The sequence below is a fragment of the Rhodnius prolixus genome, unplaced genomic scaffold, assembly GCF_049639745.1.
Source record: "Rhodnius prolixus isolate KJV_2025 unplaced genomic scaffold, Rpr scaffold_12, whole genome shotgun sequence".
Lineage (NCBI taxonomy): Eukaryota > Metazoa > Arthropoda > Insecta > Hemiptera > Reduviidae > Rhodnius > Rhodnius prolixus.
In genome coordinates this window covers 9,648,420-9,672,354 of record NW_027411635.1, presented here as the reverse complement: position 1 = coordinate 9,672,354, position 23,935 = coordinate 9,648,420, and the positions used below count along the sequence as shown (strand labels likewise).

The window sequence follows — 23,935 nt, the reverse complement described above, 5'->3', positions numbered from 1 at the left end:
ATATAGTAAAATGAATTCATTTTCTTTCGGCTACCTTGTTTATACCTGTTAAAAGTGTGGGCTATGCGAGTATTAAGAGGTAGGTGAAATGATAGAATGAGAGCTCTGGACTGTAGACCTACACAACATCTGGACTACCCGCTTACATGCTGTGTCTGCAGAAGCCCAAAGTTCAAATCTGCTATTAATGAGAAGTCCTAGGTGATCTACTGACGTGAGACCGTTATATTGTATTCTTTAGGGAGAATTATTTTCTGATAACCATACAGGAATATCTGCCCAATCAAAACGGAGTTAACGCGTCCTAGCTAACTAGGTTGAGTTTGCATATAAACAGCTCAAAATGTAGAAGACCACACTCATGCACCCATCTAACGCATCCTTTTTCTCACCTTTTTATTCTTATTAGGGACTCGCCTGAATTTTTTCTGATGCTAGTATGCAAGGATCCGCTTTCTAATTCACTTGAAATACAGGAACTCCATTCTTTTATTGCTGAAATTTTTTTTTAGAGCTTGATCCGTATGTTTTCTCCCCAGTGAGAGCAACCTACCATCTGAGAAATATTCGATTCATAAGTAAGTTCAATAATTTCTAGAACAAGTATTTATTGTATTCATCTAAAACCATTTAAACTGTTAAAATAGTAATGATTTACATATATCTATAACAGCCCTCTTTAACGAAAACTATTAGTTTAAAAAGTTTAGAATGTAAACAGTAAGGTACAAAGGTATGTCGACCATATTCTTATAATTATTTTTCACAATTATTTTTAATTTGAGATTTATCATCTATTATAATTTTACTTTAATTTTCTGTTGTAAAGAAAATTTAGGATTACCCAAGAATCAGAATGTGATTGGAATATTTTAAAACAAAGTCTGCTGTAAACTCAGGAACTGCTCTTGCTATTTTTAAAATTATCAAAGTGCTTCTTTCCCAGCCGCATGTGTTTGAATTGGCCGCGCCAAATAGTTGAGACTGGCGCCACGTGGCCGCAGCACGCCCATTGCCCATGTTCTTGTCTAGCAAGGAACTAGAAACCAGTATTTGTCAAGAGTTGTTGTAGTTGTAGAGGTTCGGGTTTTATAATAAAAGAGAAATTTTTTTAAAAATAATTTGTTTAATAATACGTCAATTATTTTTTAATTTTAATAATTAATAAAATATGTTCAATCAAGTTTTAATAAATAATTACAGAATTATTTACAAATTATTAAAATTTCAGTATCAATATAATATGTCATTGAGTTCGGTTATTTAGTGTAGTGTACCCAGTTTTTTATTGTTATTTTTTGTGTTTTTTTGGGGGGCTTTAAAAAGATGTTTTTTATGTAATTTTTTTAAATTTAATTTAATTTTCAAATTATTTTGGTGGTTTATAAATTTTTTTTTTTATATTGGGGACACAAAAATACAATGGTTATCGGATTACAACCATTAGAGTTCACTGATTGTATAACAGATTCACCAAGTTTTCGCGAAAAATTGCATCAACATGAAAAAGAATTAGATAAAACTAGTCAACAGATAAAACGTCTAGTTAAAGAAGTTAAAGACCTCTTGAATGCAGCAAAAAGTGAGTAAAAAGTGATTCTTATAATTAGTTTTTCAGATGTGTAAATTTTATGTAATAGAACTAAATTTGCAACTGGCACAAAAGTTTTGAGTTCTTATTGAAAATCTTTCCATGGGCCGACTGTCAGGTCTTGTTTATTTTTTTCTCAGTAATCAATTCACTTACAATGGTCTTACTTTTAATGATATGAAATATCTGACTCACCGGTATTTCAGCGATTACGAAGGATATTTTCCAGATTCAATCTAAGGTCCAGACAGTTGAGATGCTGTATTGTGACAGCTACATCTCTTCAAAGGGAGATATCTCTGTAACTCCCTTTTGCGCATCTGTTTCATTAAGCTTAAGTATACAAAATTCCTTTCTATTTCATATGTACCAAGTACCTGACTCACTTTTAGAAAGATCCAGCCTTTATTGAATGGATTGGTCTTTTTGTTGACTTCAAATCTCCATTTTCTGTTTTTTAGGAGATCAGAAGAATTCTGTGATTATAAATATTGATCTAGGCTCGTGACTCGTGACATAAGCTGAATTTCGTGTGATGAGGAGCTGGATAATGAAGGCCAAATTAGGAGCTAATCAAAATTGTTGAGTTCATTGACCAGTTGGAGATTTAATGAGTTCTCACAGCTCTGAAGTATTGTATATCGTCTCACCATTAGTTGAGTTGAGATTGAGTTTATAGTTAGTGAGCTTATATTGTTCTAGATAAAAGTAGATGGTTACTTTTTTATGTGAGATTATTGATACCATATTCACTGACTTCAAAGTTCCAGGAATTCACAATGTTTGGTCCAGCAATTTTTCATGTACTTGTTGAGTTGATTTTAAATAGAGATATAGTAAGTCCACGCTGCTTGGACCTAAATACTACGTTCATATGTTTTGTGTGAGAGAATTGAGACGACATAAACTGTCGTACAGCTCTTGAAAGAGTGTTTAATTCAGTTCCAACAATGTTTCACAAGTGGTTTTGTTTTACAATTGATGGAGATTTAGTTAGTAAGAATCATAGACTATGGTTCATGGTCATACGTTTTGTGTGAGAGAACTGAGATCGCGTTTGTAGCATCTTCAATATTGTTTAGTGTAGTGTACCCTAAAATTGTTGCCTTGTTGAGCTGGGTTGAATTTAAGGACGTTGTTCCAGTCATACTGGGTTAGGTTTTCGTGAAATATTGCTTACCTAGCTGTCGTTACTGTGATGTGTCCACTATTCCTTGTTCTGATGATGGCTTCTTTATTTATGGACAAACAAACCTTGATCCACTCTATGCAGTTTAAATTCAAATACTCGGTAGAATTCATTAAAGGAAAACGTTAACTTGCAGGCTTTTGATTTTTCTTACGTCCAGATGCCAAGAAATCAAAGTGAATAAAGATTTCTACTAGATCATTGTTGTTTACATACATCTAATGTAAGAATTTCTCTTCAGTAGTAGGAGATTCAGTGCAACTTTTAATAGAATTGATTGGTTTATATAAAAACCTAAACTCATTGTATATAAAGGTATCAAATTAGACTGCAAGGGTGTCTCTACACATGTATGGTAAACTTTAAACGTTTATAACCTGGTAAATAAACTCCCGTGCTATTTGTGAAATATCCTAAGACGAGTTCAGCTTATTGCCCGGCATTCGTTTTAAAAGTTATGACTGGTGATACAGTTCTTAGAAAGATAACAAAGTTCAAGACGACCATCATGTGACGATGAAGACCTATCCAGTAGCTTTGAGATTAAAATCTAACAAAATCTAAACTGTCTAATTTTAGAAGTACCTGGATATGCCAGGATAAAAGGCGATGAAAGTGTGAACGAGTTGGTTTAGTTGGAACCACTACACTGTTCTGTGGTCTCCAGCTAACGTTTGCCGATATGAAACAATTTTACGAAGGGTTAAAACGAATAAAGGGCTAAGAAGTTAAAAAAGCTGTGGAGAGAGACGGAAAGCAGTAGTATCCAGAGCAAAAACATTTTTTAAGAAAATAAGCTGGGAGTCAAGAAGTTCTTCTCCCCCTGAGTAGGACGTAATTAGGGGTTGAAGTAGATGTGCTGATTTGCTTGGATAGCCAGTCATTTACTCAAAATATGAAGATCGGCAAGCCCTCAGTGTCAGCACTGTCTCCACCCATTTCACTAATATGTGATCTAACTTATTCCGCAAAAGTGTACTCTTGAGCGGACGCTTATATATCATCGAATTTGTAGGCACCCACTCGAATTTGTAGGCACCCACATCAGGCTTAAGTTCCGCGCTATGCTGGCATCCTAATAATATTGGTGCACTTGCTGAGGAAGCAGCAGTGTCGTAATAAAACGATTAGCTGGCCGTTATATTAAGGGAAAGATAAAGGATTAGTTCAGATAAGGTTAGATCGCGGGACGGATCTGTTTTTTAATCAGCCAAAGACGCTTATTATATGATCCACTTGAATCTTCTGTTCTGTACCTTAAAGTAGGTGGAGCCTCTCTTTATAAGATATAGGGGCCTTGCCCGGAGGTCTCGTGATATGGTCTCCTGCAGGCTTGAGGTGTTGCAGATCAACGGAAACATAGCGATAACACACAGTCAAACTGGATGTGAGAGGACGTTTCTCCTTTTACATTTTTTTAGAGGCGATCACCCCCATCCTGAGAAGTGAAGAGACCTGTTATGCAGACATTACTTCTAAAAGGAAAAATCTCGCTATTTTAAAAGTATCCAGGGTTCCAGCTCTCGTGTTTACATATTAACTTCTATGGTCTATATGTGCCAGTGGTCTGGTACCACATAATAGGGATGGCAAAGCAGTCTGACGTTATGAGAGATGTTTTCTCTTTTCTTGTCACAGTCTTCCTAGGTGTACGTTTTCTGAGGCAGCCAGGTTTTTCCTTTTAGAAGTAATATCTGCATAACAGGTCTCTTCACTTCACAAGATGGGGTTGATCGCCTCTAAAAAGAATGTGAAAGTAGGAAACTTCCTCTCATATGTTGGCATTAGGCCAGATTTAATCGGAATGGGCATTCGGCCCTGTCAAGATCCGCGGCCACATCAGTTGTGCTGACTTGATTGATCAGCAGAGCCTGATCTTGGGGAGGTTTGTATAATGCATGCAGGCCCTAAGTAATGTACCTTCCAAGCTCAAATCTCTTAAAGATTGTGAGTTGAGAGGTGTCTGTCGGAACAACGCCAGGTCTTCGTTACTGGCTTCAAGTAATGTAGTGCAAGTCCTGCCCAAAGCTGGATGCCCAACGACGTGCCAAGAAGTCCCCATATTGGCTCATATTGTTTAGCAAATTAATTTAGACTAGAAACCTCTTAGTATTAGTCCTTACTACTTCTTCGTCACAGAAATGAAAGGTGAATCTTGAGCGTGAAGAGAGTAGAAGTAGCAACTTTCTACAGATGGAGGATAGTGGCTCATGAAATTACATCTCAGCAGGCCTCCACCACATCTCCTAAACAATCCAAGAAAAATATTGATACACTTGCTGCAGAATTGGCAGTGTCTACAGACGCTTGGCTACCTATCTCCAGATTAAGTGAAAGGTAAACACGAGTTGTAGAAATACTGCAAAACACATGATCTAGCCGCCAGGGAGATGAGTACTTCAACATGATGATAATCAATCCAATCTTTTTTCTTTTTTTTCTTAAAAAAAATTGATGTTATGCCACAAAAGTTGATTTACTAGCGAAATCGTGTGACAGGTGATCGATCAATGGTTGGATTACAGATAAGAATTATCTTAGAAAAAAAAAAAAAGAGCTGTTTGAGAAAGAGTCTGTGTTTAGCTTGTTTTCTGGAACTGAGGCCGGATGGGCTTTCTATGAATTCAGAATTTTTCTTTTGACAACTAGAATTTGCTCAAAAAATATCTAAATATGTCAAGTTTGGTACAATCGCAGAGAAGTTTCAGCAAGAGGTTTCGGCCCATTTAATCTCATGGCAGACTAAAAAGAAGGTATTTAAAGTGGAAGATTATGAAGATATGAAACTTCTTTTAATCCCAGCCTAAGTACAGACCTCGCTCTATTTTCTCGATTTGTTTCTACCTCCATGGTACACTTTTTTCGCGGGAGGACACTAAATAAATGAAACTGGAATGCAAACCTTTGAAAAGCATATTAAGGAACGGAATAATGCTGGGAATCCAACAGCCTATCCTAATGACTTTTTTTGGACATTCATAAAAGTTCCATAAAGATTAATCAAATATTTTATTTTTACTATTTTTTTCTCCTAATAAGAAAAAATATTGCCTTCGGTCAAATTTATCAAATTAAGGTTTCATCTGAAAATACTCGTTTTGAGATTATTATTGTTTTTAAAAACGTTAACAGCTCATCAATAATTTTAGTAGTATATTTTAGTCTATATTAATCCAATAATCTTTTAGTCTTAAACTTCCATTGCATAGAATTGTTTTATCTTAAAAACGTGTTCCTATTTTTTACATAATGTCTTTTGACATAAAAAGATAAAAAAGATATTCTATGCAATGGAAACATGATAATCCAAACTATCATTGGATTAACATAAACTAAAAATAAACATATGCTGTTATATATTTTTTTTTGTAATATGAGTACAATTTTTATTGTATAGAAAATATCATTTAACTTTCTTGGGTTGAAAATGGCTAAAGTGGCCAAAACTGAAAAATTGATGTATTATATATGATTGAAAACGTGGTCATTTATATTAATTTATTAAACAGAGACCAGTAAAAACAAAGTTTTTCTTCATCCAATCATTAAACAAACTTAATAAGGTAACTATTAAAACTAGTATCATGATCTATTAAGCAAACTGGAAACTAGATTGCTTGGAAAGATATCGCCGCCTGACGCGACGATTGCGCTCATTGTTCCTTAAAGGCACAAATAAGTTGATATTTAATAAACTATTTCCTCAATCCTTGTTTGTTTGTTTTGAGGGTTTTAATTATATTTCAGGGCCCAAGTGGTACATACGTTACTATCAATTTATTTTAACTTAATTGAGTAATAGATGAAGCCAGCCTGTTTAAGAGAGATTAATTCATGTTATAGATAAAAAAAAAAAAAAAGATAGAGGCAACCAAGGACGAGCAGAACTTATCGCATTTGGCACAATCGATATTTGGTAAACTTTGGAACTGTTTTGATGAAACGAATCATATTCCATTTTTAGCAACAAAGAAATTATCTGTTCAAATTGTACGGGCCGGAAATGATTGATAGAACTGGTTTCGACTTTTGTTAGAAAGCCCATAATTTTACTGTTTTAGTAAAAAAAAAAAGGAAAAAATAATTATGAAGCAAGTTTTTTTTCAATTCACTTTACGTAATCTGAAATAGCGTTTCCCAAACTAAGGGGTGCCGTTTTAGGTAGGCTCAGAGGGTGCAGCTTTTATCTGAAATAATCTTCGCTAAGTACAAACAAGTACAAAATTATGAATATTACCTAGGTGCCTTATAAGGTCATAAAATAAGCAAGGGACGTTGAGTGATTGGCATATTCTGAGAAATTCGCTTGCCTGAATTTAACTGTTACACCATACAAATAATTTATAATGTATGTTAAGAACTTAATAAAATATAGAGTATTGTTTTTTTTTTTCTTCGTCGCTGAATCTAATAATATTCAGCCATACTAGAATAGCTGTCGTCAAAATGAATATGTTGTATCGCGAAACATCTATTTTTCCAATTTATTCAGGTTTTTATTAGGCGAATCAGCTACACCAAATCGATGAAGATGATGCTGGAGAAAGTTATGGCTTTGTGATGAGCCTAAAGCATGCTACTGCAACGACTCTGCGCGATCAATGGAAGTCAAGAAGACAGTCCAACGATTGCACACGCAGTACCTTTTGACAAGGAACTCTTTTCGCTTGCGGTAGTTAGTGTTATAATTCATACTGGGTTGGGCAATTCTAAACCGCATCAAGTGTTCTGCTAGTTTGTTACTATATATCCCGCAGTGTTATTGAACGTACTCAATACTACCTTATTATCAGCCTTGGCAATATTAGCTAGCACCTGGCAGCAACCTATTATTTGTGAAATGAAGAACCATTTTAGCTAGGACATGGAAATTGTTATCTAATTTGTATTACATTTATTTGTTGCAGATCTGTCGAAAGCACAGAGGACCCTATCAGACACTTTGCAAAACTTCAGTTTCGAGTGTATCGGCACTTCGCAAACTGACGACGAATTGGTCATTAGTAAGTCATTGGCTGAATTTGGACGTCTGATTGGCTCTATTGAGGATGAACGAGATCGAATGGTGAGTGTATAGTTTATAGATAAGACAAACTAGTATTCGAGTACTGTTCTAGTATGTAGTTTCGGTAAAATTGGTCTTCAAAAGCATAACAAAATTTGCTGTCAAAAATAACTGTGGTCATCTTTAACCACTTTCTCTAAAAACATAATTTTGATGTCTAAATATTAGTGAAAATTCGCTCAGTAAGACAGCTCTTAATTTTTCGCGAATGTTTCAAAAAATTTATTCTTCATGGCATTAATGTATGAAATTGAAGTGAATTGTAAGTACAGTCGAACCTCGCTTAACGAGCATAATTCGTTCCAGAACCTTACTCGTTAAGCGAAACAATTTTTTTCATTTAAATTAAAATAAAAGGGGATAATTGGTTCCATGCAAAAAAAATATTGATAAAATTTTTTTTTATAACATTTATTTCGAAAAAATTATATACATATGTACATATGATGTAATATAATATAAATTACATATATTAATTGAGATAAATATGTACATTCATAATTAATCCTTTTTAATTATAAATTTGTCCAATGTTCCTTGTTTCTGCCGTCGCTTCAAAACGTCTTCAAAATGTGACACAGCATTATCATTAAATAAATTTATAGATCGCATAGCCACAGCCTTATTCGGGTGATAGTTTTCTACGTGTGTTGCAACAGTTTCCCATGCTTTCAACATTTCTCTTATTGCGCTGGAAGATTGTTGTTCCTCTGATATTTTCTCCTCTTTGTCTAATAAATTCTCTTCCACCAATTCTTGTTGTGAAATGTGTTGCAACTCAACAATTTCCTCTGTGGATAGCTCTTGACTATGATCGTTCAACCCCTAGAACAATCTAAGCCTTTCTTCTCTGCCCAGGTCAACTTCGTTACAATATTTAAACACAAATGTCACTATATGGACTTTCCCTATACACCACTCATTCGGTGAAGTTCGGTTTCGACTGTATCAGTGCATTAGATACGTGGAGAATATGAAACGCATATGCGTAAACAGGAATGACTAATCGAAGAATGCGCAGTTTTCGATGAGTCAGCGAAAACTGCGCAGTCAGCGAAATGTCATTAGAAAACTATCGTTATGCGAAACATCGCTCGCTATAAGAATCAATTTGTTTTACTCGTTATGCGAATTACTCGTTAAGCGAGGTGCTCGTTATGCGAGGTTCCACTGTACTGTTAATTTTGTTACAAAAGTATTATTTTTATGTCTGTTACAGAATATACAGAATTATTCCCAAAAATTAAACATTAGAGATAGACAATACTCTTGTTCATGGAGATCGTAACTTACTAGTAACTGCTTAAAAACTCTCTGAAAAACAATAAATTTGTCGAATAAGTCTCATTTGAGATTTATTGGCAGATTACCAGCTTGTATTAACTCAATTGCTGCCTAACGCAGTTTTTTAAATATTGCTATTTATTATTTGAGAGCACGTATGTGCCCTAGTTCCGTTATTCTTTGCATGTTCTTATGTAATTGAGGTTCTGTTTTCCAATGATAACAAAAAATAGTTCTTATTGGCTGGCAAATTTGAAAAAGAATGGTAGACGAAAGTGGTACTTTACCGTATAGATCTTTTTTCTTTTTTTTTTGAGATTTTTTGTACTTTTTATTTTGTTTCCAAGTTTTTCTCTAAACTTTGTATACTTACTGCATGCATGTAGATCTATTTCTTTTATTAGAATCATTTTTTTTTTTCCAAAAAAACATTTTTACTAAGCGGGGTTCTTATTCTTGGTAAGGGAAAAGTAAACCTCTTCTCCAAAGTACCATTTCAGTTTATTGTACGTTTGCAACATGTGAACAATATTTGTAAATGTGAAAATTGAAACAGAAATTCCTTTGCTATTTTAGTTTGATTTTTTAGAGATTATTAATTTTGTTGGGGTTCTAGTGGTTCCCCTTACATGGTTACTATTTTATTACTGTCAACATATATAATATTGGAGATAAATGCTACAAGTTCTAAACTTCGAGAAATTTAAAGAACTATACTTAAATAGAAGTATAGTTATAATGAAAGAAAGTAAAAATTTTAAGATACAAAAAATATACTTGGCTATATATATTTTTTTAATTTAACCTCTGAACTTACATTTAATCATGCTTACATTTATTCATGCTTAAATTAATTTCTTTAATTAAATTCATTCGGGTTTTAACGCATACAAGTTTTTATTCACCCTTGCTTTAATTTAATGCATTCTTGAGTACATTCATCAGTTGTTAAATGGATTTGTGCTTCTTTCTTTAGCGCTTACTTCATCCGCACAGCATTCGTTTTTATTTTCATCATGTTTAAATAACACGTATTCGAAGCTCATAGAAATATTCTGGATGTTCAAATCAATTAAACCGCAGGTGTCAATTTACTCGTAAATTTATTTTATTTTTTCCTCACGTTGTGGTTATTTTTTGCAAAAATGACTACCACGACCCATAACTTATTTGTAGGCTATACTTTTATATGCAATAAATAAAATTTGGTTCCAACGAGTGGTGAAGGTCAATTCGTCACACTGCCCTGAGAATAGTGCCCTTGTTATTTACAGGAAACTTCGTTTTTTGGGGGGGGTATTGTAGGCTTAGTTTAAGGGCTCGCTGAGTATGTGAGCCCATAGATAACGACCAATTACCCACAGATCTGTGGTTTAGCATCCCACTGTATTTGAAGGCTTCCATTCAGTTGATAAAATAATTAAATATTCTAGCCAATACTAAGAGCTTCATCATAAAAAGTTGAGTCTCTTAAATATGGTAGTAACAATTTTAATTATTTATATCGTTACTTCATCCTTGATGGTTACAAATTAGGTATAGTTATTCTAAAATAGTTTTCTTCTTCAGTTACAAATATAGAAATTTTACTTTCTCTTTCCCCTAGTAAGGGAAGCACTGCAGTCGTATAAATTTTCGTTATCTAATTTTCTCTAGAAATATCCTGTGTTGAAGAACAAAGGTTTTTTAAGAAATGGTGTATGTATGCATACAAGTTTAAACTTCATTTGGGTGCTTTTGAGTGACCCGACAGAAAGAACGAATCAGAATCACACACCTAAAACAGTTAGATCTAAACTTTTTATTTATTGTTTATTATTACTTTATTATTTTTATTATTATTACTTCTTTTTTTTAATTGTACCTGGAAAGTATTGCTTGTCAACATTTTGTTTACAAGTTCTCGCTGGGAAAATCTATTTTGAGACCGTTTTTGTTCAAATAAAATAATTTACAAATTAGTCTCTTTAAGGTGTGTGTGTGTGTGGTGTGTCATGAGTATGTGCTCAGCATATATTAAAAATCCAGGAAATTTTTAATCTGGTTTAGGTGCCACCTTCAAACATGACAATATGCTTTTAGACAAAAGTCAACTTATCGGAATTGCCGCTTTACATAATCAATTTTCAAGTTTGTTTGGTTTTCTTTTTGTAGTTTTCTCAACAACTGGCTCTAAAAATTTTCTTTGAACGTGGCGTACTTGGCTCATACATAATTTTCCAACTTTTATTTGAAACATTTACCTGTGAAAATTCTATGAAAGTCATTTTTGAGCAGGGGCGGTTATATTTTTCTTTAAAAAGCTATTTTATGTAATATATGGACTCATTATCTATTAAATACTAATTAAGATTAAATATGTAACCAAAATTTCAAATTTGGAAAAAGTCGGCTGAACGAAAGTATCACTTTTCTAAATAGATTTATTTTTATTGACTTTGTTTTGGTAAATAGTTCCTTTGAAGTGAACCTATACAATACTAAAGTCATCTTTCTAGTATAAATTCTAAGATTCTAGAAAATTCAATTATATAAACTGCGGTTGAGAATGTCTTCTGTATTCTTCTGATTTTGATTGCAAAATAACATAGTCGGATTAGGGTAGGAATTAACTCAATGGTTAAAGTATACTGAATTTTCACGCAGAGATCCCGGGTTCGAATCCAGCTGCTGGCCCTTAGATTTTCTCTTCCTAGGAGCTTCTTACAACCCTATGTACATACATTAATGGCCGGTGTTGTCTGTAACAAGAGAACACTGGTCTGGAGGCCAGGTTTGCACTGAAAAAAATCTTCGGGTGCCAATGACCTCAGATGCTGATTATTGCAAAAATAAATGAATAAATAAAATAGTTTGAGCTTCTTCCAATCTTTCGTTTATCATACATTTTATTTACAGACAAATTCAAAAGTAGTGGAACACTTTCCTACTTTTTGGTTACTTCGGCTTACCAGTAACAAAGATTATGTGAAATTAAGTTTATATATATATAAAAAAAAAATTGTAATGCTGTGAAATTCAATTGAAAAGCATATTTAGGAGACTTTATAAATTACATCGCTATCTTAAGAGCGATGATTCAGAACACGCGATATGAACAAGCGATAAGTTAAGGGCGTGACGTTTTTCTGGATAGCCCACTTCAAGTATTTCAAACCGATCAGCAAAATTATATTGACTATAACTTTTAAATAATTATTGCAAATGAATAAGTAAACAACATCGTCTTAGGTTAGGCGCATATGACGCACATTAAAATGCATTTGTCACATGTGACTAGAAAGGACATGTACGCTTTGACTAGAACTTGCCCTACTACGCGATGATGCATATATTTTTAGTTAAAATTATTAGTATTAATTACACTGCTGTTTACTTGAGAAGAGATAAGATCAGAGGTTAGCGTATACCTTAAATATTGTCGCGCCTTACATAATAATAATAAAAATACTGTTTACTAAACTGCATGTGGATAAATTACAGTTCGCTAAACAGCATGAGGAAAGTATATTGATAAAAATAAAATATAATTAAGTGATAAAAATACAAAACAAAAAGAAGATAAAGCACAAATTCAGGTTATATTACAAATAAGAAAATGAACAATCCCTGTGGCGTAAATAGGTGCTACTCTGATTGAGGAATTCGTTTTCGTCACTCTTACTTTTTTTTTTATTTTGTACAAATAAGGAAATTATTGTCAAACATTCGCAATAGTCAGAAAATCCTTGAAACCCCCTGAGTCTAAAAAGATGGTTTCAGCAAAGCGGTGTGTGTGTGGGTATGAGAGTGGTTAGTGTGAGACAAAATCAAACATGCAGAAAGTTAAAATTATTATTAATATTTATATTTTTTCTTCTATTCGACTTGATAATAAGTAAGCCTTGGGATAAAATGGGCCTAACGGATGTGTCACTGTACTGAATCAATTATTCAATTTTCTTAGTAAGAATTTTTTTTTTTAATGGCTTTCTAATTGTATCTATGGGATAAAATGGGCTTACGGATGTATCGCTTTACTGAATCGATTCTTCAGTTTTTTGAGTACGATTTTTTTTAATGGCTTTCTAATTGTATCTATGGGATAAAATGGGCTTACGGATGTATCGCTTTACTGAATCGATTCTTCAGTTTTTTGAGTACGATTTTTTTTAATGGCCTTCTAATTGTATCTATGGGATAAAATGGGCTTACGGATGTATCGCTTTACTGAATCGATTCTTCAGTTTTTTGAGTACGATTTTTTTTAATGGCTTTCTAATTGTATCTATGGGATAAAATGGGCTTACGGATGTATCGCTTTACTGAATCGATTCTTCAGTTTTTTGAGTACGATTTTTTTTAATGGCTTTCTAATTGTATCTATGGGATAAAATGGGCTTACGGATGTATCGCTTTACTGAATGGATTCTTCAGTTTTTTGAGTACGATTTTTTTTAATGGCTTTCTAATTGTATCTTTGGGATAAAATGGGCCTACCGGATTTACTGCTTTACTAAATCGATTATCCAGTTTTTTGAGTACGATTTTTTTTAAATGGCTTTCTAATTGTATCTATGGGATAAAATGGGCTTACCGAATGTATCGCTTTACTGAATCGATTCTTCAGTTTTTTGAGTACGATTTTTTGTAATGGCTTTCTAATTGTATCTTTGGGATAAAATGGGCCTACCGGATTTACTGCTTTACTGAATCGATTATCCAGTTTTTTGAGTACGATTTTTTTTTAAATGGCTTTCTAATTGTATCTATGGGATAAAATGGGCTTACCGAATGTATCGCTTTACTGAATCGATTCTTCAGTTTTTTGAGTACGATTTTTTGTAATGGCTTTCTAATTGTATCTATGGGATAAAATGGGCCTATCGGATGTACCGCTTTACTGAATCGATTCTCCAGTTTTTTTAGTACGATTTTTTTTAATGGCTTTCTAATTGTATCTTTGGGATAAAATGGGCCTACCGGATTTACTGCTTTACTGAATCGATTATCCAGTTTTTTGAGTACGATTTTTTTTTAAATGGCTTTCTAATTGTATCTATGGGATAAAATGGGCTTACCGAATGTATCGCTTTACTGAATCGATCCTTCAGTTTTTTGAGTACGATTTTTTGTAATGGCTTTCTAATTGTATCTATGGGATAAAATGGGCCTATCGGATGTACCGCTTTACTGAATCGATCCTCCAGTTTTTTTGAGTACGATTAAAAAAATAATAATAATACCTAATTCTATCTATGTAGATCTATGATATTTATTTGAAATATTTCTCAGGAAAAATTCATATAAAGCCACTTTTAGTTGAGGAAAATGATAGGTTCCTCTTTAACGTGCCATCTCATAATAAAGTATGATCTTAACACCAACTAATCGGCATCACGAATTTAATGTTGTTTTTTTTTTTTAGCGGCCATTCAAAATTTGATGAATTTTTGCCGTCAGAAATTTTGCAGAAAATGCAGTAATTTGTTTAAACTACCTTCTTGTAGGAATATTACTTTAGAAAATGTGGTTAGATCATCCGCTGTTCTGGATAATATATTTGATTTCTATCAATTGTGGCACGCTTTTTTTTTTTATTGACTTAGAGTCGGTTTTGGACTTTTATCCATTGTCAGAGGTAGATTATTCACTTGCTGAATCTGCTATTTTTCTTTTAATGTAGTCTACAAAGAAGTTGCTCTTTTTCACTTAGGTTTGAAACTTTTTTTAAGAACATTTTTTGATTATTATTTTTTATTTCATTATTATTTATTTTTGGTAATTATGGGGAAGCTTTGATTTCTGTCACCTTTCCTTCGACAGTAGTAATCTATTACAGTAACAAGTCTTACATTGAAGTCAACTCCAAGTATTTCAAACCGATTAGCAAAATTATATTGACAATAACTTTTAAATCATTACTGTAAATCAATAGTAAACAACATCATCTAGGTTAGGCGCAAATGACCCACATTAAAACTCATTTGTCGCGTGGGACTAGAAAGGACATATTTTATTTTATTTTTTTTTTAAGAAAAACTTTTAAGTTTATAGAAAATTTAATACGTAAATTGCTGCTAGAAAAAGTGATTAATTGTCCTAACATTTTTTTTAAATGATTTAAAATATTTTTTCCAGAAAATTAATTTTATATACTATTATAGTGTCCGAGTGTTATTAGAGTAATCTTGTCTAGTATTGCGGCCGATTCTTTAATAGAAATTGCGGATAGAAACCATGGAAAATCGGCACTAACCTAGATAAGAGCATGGCTTACTTTAGACAGCAGAATAAAGGAATACAATAGAAACGTTCCAAGTAAACTGCTAGTTTAAAATAAACTAATACTGCCCAAAGAATTTTGTTTTGTTTTTTTTAATAATCTAGTGTGAACACTAGTTTTTTTGAAACTAAATCTAAATTTTTTTTGAAACTTAGATTTGCTACTAAAAGAATAGTTTACTTCAACTCTGAAAAGTTCACTGTAATAAAATGATACTGCAGAAAGAAGCGTGATGTCAGAGTTCCCATAAAATCAATATTTCCTCAAAAAGAAGAGAAGATTTTATTTAATAAAGTGAACGTAAAATACGAGACATTAAGCCTTAGTCCAATTAAAATCCTTAGGTGATTGTCTAGGAATTTTTTTTAAAAAAATAGAAAAAAAAAACTGTTCTGAACACTCGAATCTTTTGAAATTTCGATTACTCTTAAATGTTTTCAGGTGTAAAGAACCGTGCAATATATTGAAACCGTAATTTAGAAGAAACACTCGCGTATAAAGAACTCCGCTTAAACAGGATTTCGAACTAAAAGTGTGAAACCTGCGTGTAAGTAAATTGTTATATTGTCCATACAACGTTCAAAACTAATGTAACTGTTTTCAGCAATATTTCTAAGATTGAAAAAATCTATTAAATCAAGTGGCACTTCTGCAATCTTTTTTTTTTTCATTCCAAATTTTGGTTCTGATTTATTATTTTTTTCTTACCATACCTACCACTAAGCAAGAATAAATATTGTAATCGTGCCAAATTTTTGATTTAATGTTTTTGTTCTAAATATTTCTTTAAAAATAAGTTTCACGAGAAACTAAAAACTCCATTAAGTAAGTTGGCACTTTTGATCGACTGATTTTGTCTACATATTTCTTATAGTAGTAAAATATTTTTCAAATAAAAGTTCTTAATGTATGTAAGGTGTGCAAAAAAACATTTAAGAAAATCTTTGAAGGTATTTTAAATAAATATTTTTAAACAATAAACGATAAGTATATTCATTAAAGTGCTAGTGTTCCTGGTTGATCGATTTTGGACCAAAACCTTATTGTCACGTTCTCTGGTGGTTTTTTATTGAATATGAATACAGCGATTTTTATTTTTTTTCTCCCCATTTATGATGATGTCATACTTTAAGACAGACATATCAATACAAATTTTAAAAATCAAGAACACTTTTTTTCATTCTAAGATCTCTCAAATTGTATATTTGCGGTGAAAATCTAAATTGAAAATATGCACGATTGTGATACTTCTACTAAAACTGACCAATTTACTAAACTAGACTAGCCTACCCAATTTAAAGTTGTATTTTACTCGCTGTACAAATAGTGACAGAAAGTATCATCTACTCTTGTATACGGTCCGAATGCTCACAATTGTGTTTGTGTTGTAATGTAAATGAAGGTTGAATACGTTTCCGGTCCCATTCTAGTTTGATTAGTGGATTTCTAGTTTTGTCTGTCCATAAGAACTCAACTGTTGTAAAATTATATTTGAAATACTATAGTTCAGATAAGTATTTTAGTATATTTCATGCTAAATATTCATTTAATCCTTAGGCAGTCAAGAAAAAAAAAAATACGTAGGGGACTGAAACTTATGAACTTTCGATTGGTCCCAGCTGTTGATTGTAACTTACCAATCAAAATTCCTCATCCGGAAGTACCACTATATTTTTCACTTTTTTGAGATTTTGTGGAAAGTGGCTCCAAGAATTTCGATAGAAATTTCGGTTGAGTTTCGTGGGAGTACCTCACACTAAAAATAAATTTCGAGAGTGTTCACATTCATAAAGAAACACAATTATGGAGGGGAGTGGTACTTTTCTTAATTCGGTGTAATCGAAAGTAAAGACTGTCCCAGGACTGAGGAAGGCTAAGATCTATTTGGACATACATTCTATGTGTCTATTTGGAAAAGATCTGAGGATTGGTAACACCAAAATTAGGCGGCGGTTGTTGACGGATTTCTTCTTAGGAAATGGTCTACTCAGTGCAGTTTACAAGAAACTAGGCTAGAACGTGAAAGCGCATCTGTAGATTCTTTGTTTGGGAGAGAAGAAAGTGCTCCAATACTTCTCCTTGGCAGACTATGATATTATCGTTCAAGGGAAATTTAGTTGCCTGGATAGATTATCAGGAATTGGGAAATGATATATTCTTTGCAGGAACCTCATCTTAGATTTTGTGGTTTCTCGGAGATCTTGGAGGGAGTGCTGAGATCTCACCCGGCTACAGTAGAAGGTACAATAGGTGCTATTTAGGTTGCAGTGCACAACATCCTTCCATAAAAATGCTTTTAGGCATTGCCAGTTCTAAAAGTGGAACTGTACTTGTGCTTGGATTTGATTCGGACAGCTAGCTATCCTCTCATCTTTAAACTCACATAATTTCACAAAATGAGGTTATCTCTAGTGTAAACAAAGAATAATGAAGTAGGTGTTTTACAAACCTAAAAAGTTTGTGCATAATTGTTTTTATTATTATCATCATTATTTTATTTTAATCCATGTAATAAAATACATTTTTATTAGTTAAAATTGTATTTGCATAAAGTTACAGCTGATAACAGTTAATCTAAGCAAAGATTTTGAGTTACTGAGCGACAATAGTGATTGCATTGTGGACACGTGTTGCAAGGTGAGATTGCAAGCCAGGAAATCTAAGTTCACATTTGCCCTTTGTCGACCCCGGCTTACAATCAATAAAGGACACGTGGTGAAGTTCCCTACAAACCTTGAATGAAACCTTCTCCCAAGTGCAATGGCCCTGTTTATCTTTCCCTCCTATCTCATTGGTGGGATATTCTTTAAATCGCCACTTCCAAGGATAACCCAATTTTTTCCCCTCAAGCTTTGGCAATTCTCTTCAATATTTTTATGTCAAATTACAAATTATATTGTGATAGGAAATTGTACGGTGTTCTGTTTGAATACACTTTAGAGGCTGACTTATAGTTGCATTTCGTGAGAACCGCCCGTACACGGAAAAACCTCTTTTTCCTGTCAATGGTTATAAATAAAAATGATATTAAGTGTTTGAGAATAAAGATAAAATGATAAGGCTAATGATTCAAAAAGAAGATACAAATTTGAGAGAAGCGATGTTATTTTTATTAAGAAACAGATATTAATTTTTTTCTGAATTATTTGTGGAATTAAAATAATTTTTGTAAATGGAAGTTATAAATTCCCTTGAGATAAGATAAACAGTTTACAACCAGTTGAGCCATTTTAGAAAAAAGTTCCAGAAAAGTGAAAAATGAAAAGTAAAGAGGTTTCTTAAATAATATAAAAGGCACAGAAACGTTCCTTATATTGAAACGATAATTCAAAAAAAATATACCCACGCCTCTGCCAAGAGTGCTCTTAATGGAATTAACTTAAAGAAAAACAGTTTTGAAAAACATCTTTGCTTCGAGATACTGATAAATTATAAACTTCAACAAGTTTATCTCACAAAATGCAATCCATTGTTTCAATGTCTAAAGAAAGTGAATTGACAATCTTATCTGGAATGTTCATGCTCGTCTTTTAAATCTTTAAAGCACAAATTTAAAGTTAACAAATTTTGAAGATGTTTTTTTTGTAAATCAGTTTTTTTTTTTGTTTTTTTTAATCGTTTATATTCAACTGCCGTAGATTCGAAAAATACACAAAATTTCTCAATGGCAATGAAGATTCAAACAGTTCAATTTAACGAATTAGGGCCATTTGTTTCACTGCATAAGTATGTAAGACACATAACTTATTTAACCTTTAAAAAAATTAAAACTTCGCCATTTTTGTATTGTGTTGAGTAATTGTTGAATAATCGTAATTTGTAATCAACTTTTTTTGATATCCATTTCCTAAAAATACCATTGGATGTTGCAACTTACTAATTAAGTATTCTCTAGCGATATTCACATTATTCATTTAATCGTTGTTACATGAACACTCCTAAATTGCTGGCGTGGAGAAGAGGGAAATACTCCGTAAGGTGAACAAAAAAATATATACTCAAAATACAAAATCTCTTTAAATAAAAATAATAAAATTTCAGCGTTAATTATAAAAATAAAATTAAAACAACTGTTTCTCGAACCCAGATAACTCACCCCAGGAGGCTTGGTACCAAAGCTTTTAAATTTTATTTAAATTTCTCCTTTTAATGTGAAAATGGTACTTATTTGAGAGTGCTAAGGTGTCTTCTTTTTTTCGCGCCCATTGCAGGTATTTTCCGGGCTTTTTCCACCTCCAGCATAGTGCTCTTATTTTTTCCTTTTCTTTTATAAACAGTCTCTTTCAAAGTGAATTTTTCATCATAAACACGTTCAGATTAGGAATTTATTACTGTTAACATTATTTAGGATTAAAGTTAGTGAGGATTTGGTCAAAATAAAAATAAGAAACTCAGTTTTTAAGACAACGTTTTCATTAAAATTTACTGTCGTTCCTCAGGGCATTATCATGTGAGTTGGTTGTGAGTTATACAAAAATGCTTAAAGATTAGAGTTTCTGTTTTTTTTTGTTTGACCTAATCCTCGCTAGTTTAATCCTAAATATTACTAGTTTACGGTCATAAAAAGTTAATATAAATTCATAACTTTGAACTTCAAATTTTCCTAACAAGGAAAATTAAAACAGTCATACTAATAGAAATGGTAAATTGGGCACTTTAAGTGTCTTTTAGCGCTACTAATCGCTAATTAACTCTCTCAGCGTACTCTCTCATACGCGCACGCCATACGTCTAGGTTCTTTTGTTTATGTTTTACAGATATTTGACTGTATACCGGTATCACTTCACTTCTATTAATACATTTAAAAACAAAATAAAACCACTTTTTTCGTGGTTTCAATTTCAAAGGCAGTAGATGATTAATAAAATGCCTTTATAAACAACTGAAATTTTAATACATATATACAATATATATATATATTTGTGCATATTTTTATAGTATTTGAGCTCCTAAAAAAAACAAAAAAACATTTTTTGAAATCAGTTAGGTTTTTCAAAAGTTATGGTAATTTAAAATATGAAAAACAAATTTCAGTTTACTGTCAAAATTACGTTATTTTTTTTAAAGAATCTGTTCAAACTGAGCACAATCAACGGATAGACAAGCGAAAACTCTGGACTCCCACGCTTTGCTTGTAGCAGCACTTATGGTGGCGAAGTCAAGATCTAGGCAGGCTATGTTTATATATATGTATATATAAACACTGACCATTAGCGGAATTTGTGTGAAAAAAAATAATAATAAATAAATAAAATTTACACGTACTTGTGAAACTAAAAAAAAAACAAATGAAATTTATATGTAGTACAAAAAATGTAATTAAGTATAGCAAAAAAAAAAAAAATAATAAAAAATAATTATTTTTATTAAAATTAATCTGCACCCAGAATAAGCCACAATATCATAAAATATACAAAGTTCCAGGCATAAATTAAAATCGGTAAAATATCAATAATTAAATTCTGAAACGAGGCAATATCTATATTTCCACGCATTCCTGCAGTATCTAATGAGTGGTTACCATCTTCTGTACCCGTTTAAATATTGCACTAACTCCTTCAAGGCGAAAGTGCTCTTATTAAAATGTAACACTCTTAATTTTTTGAGACTAGGACATTCAGCGATAAAGTGATAAACAGTCTCTACCTGAGACGTATTACAAATGGAACATAAATGCCTTGACGGCTCTCTAAGTTCACTGCAATTCAAATACAACAACTCTACCCTGGACTTAATTATCCAATTGTTCTAATTTATTGGCAACTCTCGTCATTCATATATTTAACATCTAAATTCAGTTCTTTATAAATTCTACCTGATGAATAACTGAGGGCTTTAGATATACAATTCTGATGGAAATAGTAATTAAAGCGAGACTGAATAATTTTTAAATTAGACAACCATAAGTCTACGTTATTTAAATTAAATTCTATTTCCAGTACATAGCTTGGAATACTATTTAATTTTTTGAACCAGAGACTATTGCATTTCATGATTTCTATAGTGACTAATTTAGGACACCTATGTTCGGGATAATTAAAACAAAAATTTCAAAAACAGTATTTTTATCTATTTTTTGCTATTTCAGATGGAACGAACGCACGAACAAATAATCATACCGCTAGAGAGATTCCGCAAAGAGCATATAGGTGGCGTCAAGGTAAGCTGGCTACTGATTAATCTGGCTTTGTGAGAAAATTCACGACTTTCTCATATTGTAATTTTCAAAGTTCTAACAATAAATGTTTTTCTCAAACGTGGAACATTTATTCAATGTTTGCTTTAACATTTCATGGCTAGTTATTGTATATAATCAATATCTTGAGAGAAACGGGACTTGAAATACGGGACTTCATTTTTTTTTCCCCTGATTTTCATGTCTCTCTCGTTTTGTTTTGTTCTTTTCCTCAATGTTGCAAATTTAGTCCATTCTCGTGTCTATTGTGTATTTTTTATTCTAATGATTAGTTGGCGCTTTTTAAAAGATCTTTGATGTAACAGTAAGGAATGGATGATAGATTATGATATATATGATAGAGCATTCCTTTTGTGCTGTACATGTTTTCTGCTTGTTTTTTCATACTTCGTATACGGTCAGTTAGTTGTTAGAACATACAAAATTATATTCGCGAGATACCCAAGGAAAGACATGTTATTATGCCACTTGCAGATTATCCCAAGATTCAAAAGGTATCTGCAACGACTGACCAATGTGAACTCAGAAAATAACTTTTCCCAATTGAATAAAAGTAATCACCTATTTTTTCAAGCGGGGCGTAACTTCTAACAACCAATTTAGGTGTCATGGACGGGAGCAGAAGTATTTACTTTACTATTAACATTTTTTTTTGTTAAACAAATAAAAAGTAGCTTAACGCGGGATTCGAACTGGGGATCTTCCACTTACTAAGCCACGCTTATAACCACTAGACGACGCTGCAATCAGTGTATTCATATAGTACTTTTAAACAATTTTTTTTTTTTTGAATTTAGGAAGGTAAGAAGAAATTTGAGAAGCAGACAGCGAAATTCTGCCAAAGTCAAGAGCGTTATTTAAATCTTTCTACAAAAAAGCAGGATGCAGCTTATTTAAAAGAGGTAAAAGCATTACTTCCAATTATTTTTTAGAAATAAGTCATTTATGATTCACCGCATTTTACTTTGGAGCGTTTGGGAGTGGGTGTTGTGAACAAAACTTTTCCAAATTTTAAAAACCTATAATAATATCAAACTTGGCGCTAATGACCTCGGCAGTCGACGCGCCAAAAAAAAAAAAAATCAAGCATTTTTTGAATATTTAATTGTCTTGTCTGTAATCTGGCAGCGGTTAATATCTGTCTTCCAGAAGTACGCCTTTACTAAAGCGTTTGCTATTTTTTAGCGAATTTTCTCCGTAATTTAAATTATTTCTATCTTTAAACTTCGTATTTCAATCCAGAAAAGTAGCTTGAACTTAAAATCTATCCCCTTTCCCTATAGAGAACCCTATAATTTTAACGTCTCTACCAAAATGTTTATAGGTCGAAAAGAATAGATCTGTTCCGCGTTAGCTGGCAGAGCTAATCGAGCTCTACCAGCTAAAATAGTTGTTGAGACATTCCATTGGTAATAGATGGCAAACAGAGAGATACTTATTTCATAGATCCGTTTTTTGTGTGTACTTAAGTGATCTGTTTGATAAGATACATGGGAGGGAGGGAATTTTAGGATGCTTAAAAATGGAACTGCTGGCATATGCCAATGGTCATCCTGTTTGACAATGTCATTGGCTTGAGACATATGATTATTAACCTAACCTTTTATTGCGAGATCTGCAATTTGAATTCAAGAATTTTAAAATTGTTAATTTTAAATAGAATTCTGGTAAATCTTAGAGCATTGGAAAATAGTACGATCGGGGGCCAGCTGATGGAAAATGCCAGTTAGAACAATTATTTAGGCATTAGGCTTTCTTCCACTTCATATTTTCCTGGTCCTCTTGCGGAAACTTTTCACTTTTTCTAATAAATTAGCAGAGAACGTGATAAGCTCTTGGAGCAGGGAGCTAACTATCCTCGTAAATTAGAGTTCCTCAACCGGTGTTCTACGACACTTTGTTGTGCCGTTGAAAAATTAAAATGACTATATGTTTACTTTATAACCTTTGATAGAGGTGGAAATATCCTCTCTGAGGGTAGTACAGGGCAAGGGTTTGTTGGCATCAGAAAGTGGTTATCCCCAACTACTAGCTCCCTGCCCTCCTTGGGACTTTCTTGAAGAGAAAACGTTTTTTTTAATTTGAGGGAGTTTTCTTTAGAATATCTTGGAGGAAAAAGGTAGTTGGCACAACGAGTGTTCATTCCTGACTACCGGCTGCCGGCGCTTTTCCAGTAGAAATCACCTGGAGTAGCTAGAGGATTAGTGGTTTTATTGATGGGAGATCCTTATGGGCATTCAGCTTGTTAAAAAAAAAAATAATAATAAGATTTACAACATTTTTTTAATAGCATCATTAGTGGCTCAACAATTTGTATTTTGCCAGACGGAATGAAATATGGAATT

At 32.6% G+C, this 23,935-nt stretch overlaps 1 protein-coding gene across 1 annotated transcript in view; it reads left to right on the top strand.

Moving 5' to 3' along the window:
• Positions 1–1,241: 1,241 nt before the first annotated feature.
• The window catches only part of Graf (GTPase regulator associated with FAK), a 37,795-nt gene continuing 15,101 nt past the window's right edge, over positions 1,242–23,935 (top strand). Inside the window, exons 1-4 of the mRNA XM_074143195.1 lie at positions 1,242–1,582; positions 7,688–7,845; positions 21,483–21,554; positions 22,388–22,492. Of these exons, the coding sequence (XP_073999296.1) occupies positions 1,423–1,582; positions 7,688–7,845; positions 21,483–21,554; positions 22,388–22,492 (495 nt within the window). The 5' untranslated portion in view covers positions 1,242–1,422. The remainder of the gene's footprint in view (positions 1,583–7,687; positions 7,846–21,482; positions 21,555–22,387; positions 22,493–23,935) is intronic.